At 32.1% G+C, this 1,202-nt stretch overlaps 1 protein-coding gene across 1 annotated transcript in view; it reads left to right on the top strand.

Annotated features, from left to right (window-relative positions):
• Nucleotides 1-1,202, top strand: part of Ankrd31 (ankyrin repeat domain 31) — a 206,556-nt gene that overhangs the window by 82,259 nt on the left and 123,095 nt on the right. The window contains exon 11 of the mRNA XM_004643500.1: nt 307-449. Coding sequence (XP_004643557.1) covers nt 307-449 — 143 coding nt within the window. The remainder of the gene's footprint in view (nt 1-306; nt 450-1,202) is intronic.

Below are 1,202 nucleotides of genomic sequence, written 5' to 3'. Positions count from 1 at the left end.
AAAAGTAGCCTGCAGCTAGTATGTTTTATTATCTAAAAGTTGACCTACACAATTTTTTATATGGCAGAATCAGGAACACTTGAAATATTTGACTTTTTATATTTTCTGTAATGGAGTTGAGGGTTAGGAATTTGATTTATTGCTCAGATTTATTGATTCTATCAAATTATAGAATTTTTCATGTGGTATATTTTTATATAATCAAAATATTTGTAAACCTTCTACAATTAAATTTTTCTAAAGGGTAAATACAAAGCAGTGTTAAGATGCCAAATATAAACAAATACAATTTCTTTTTTTGTATAGGTTGGACAGCACTTCATGAAGCTAGTGTTGGGGGATTTTATCAGACCGCAAATGAACTGTTAAAAGGTGGAGCAGATGTAAACATCAAAGGGATGTACCAGATCACTCCCCTATATGATGCTGTGGTGAATGGACATCATGAGGTATTATAATATATAAACAAATTATATATTTGTTTATAGGGAAAATGCCTTATTCTGTAAACATTAAATAACACTGGGACTGCACAATAGGATAGGAATTTCAGTTTCAGTTTGTTCTGCTAATGGATACTCAGAATTTAAAATAAGATTTTGTGGGTAAGAGGTTTGCTATATTGTGCCTAATATTGCATTTATTAGCATTTTTTTGGAGTTGGGGTCTTGCTAAGTTACCCAGACTGGTCTTAAAGGAATATTCAAGGGCTCATGGGTTGTTCTTACTTCAGCCTCCCAAGTAGCTGGGACCACATGTACATACCACAGTGCCTGGCTAGTACATGCCACTTTACATGTAATTTTTAACAACTATTTTTGTTTCAACATAATATTTTCCCTACTTGTGCTTCTTTAATACTTTTCATATGATGTGTTATAGACTTTAGAAGAATATTTTGTTCTTACATTGTTACCCAGTGTTGTTTGTTCAAATAGGAAGTTTATAGCCTTAGAGTTTTGCATCACTTTCAAAGTCAGTCTAAGACACTGGAATCTCTGTTTAAATCATCATGAAGTACATACCAGTAAAGCTGTACACATGGTTAAAATGCTATTATTCCATGTAACTACAAAATAAATTATATCACAAAATAAGATTATGAATTCCAGTAAACACGATTTATCTCAGAAAACACATATAGTCTGAGCTTCCTACATATTTTTTTCTGGTCCAGGCACTACATTGCACTTGCTAAAGCT

Source organism: Octodon degus, unplaced genomic scaffold (assembly GCF_000260255.1).
Source record: "Octodon degus isolate 3935 unplaced genomic scaffold, OctDeg1.0 scaffold00177, whole genome shotgun sequence".
NCBI classification, from domain to species: Eukaryota; Metazoa; Chordata; class Mammalia; order Rodentia; family Octodontidae; genus Octodon; species Octodon degus.
The sequence above is the reverse complement of the archived record's forward strand: the minus strand, read 5'-3'. Positions and strand labels throughout refer to the sequence as shown.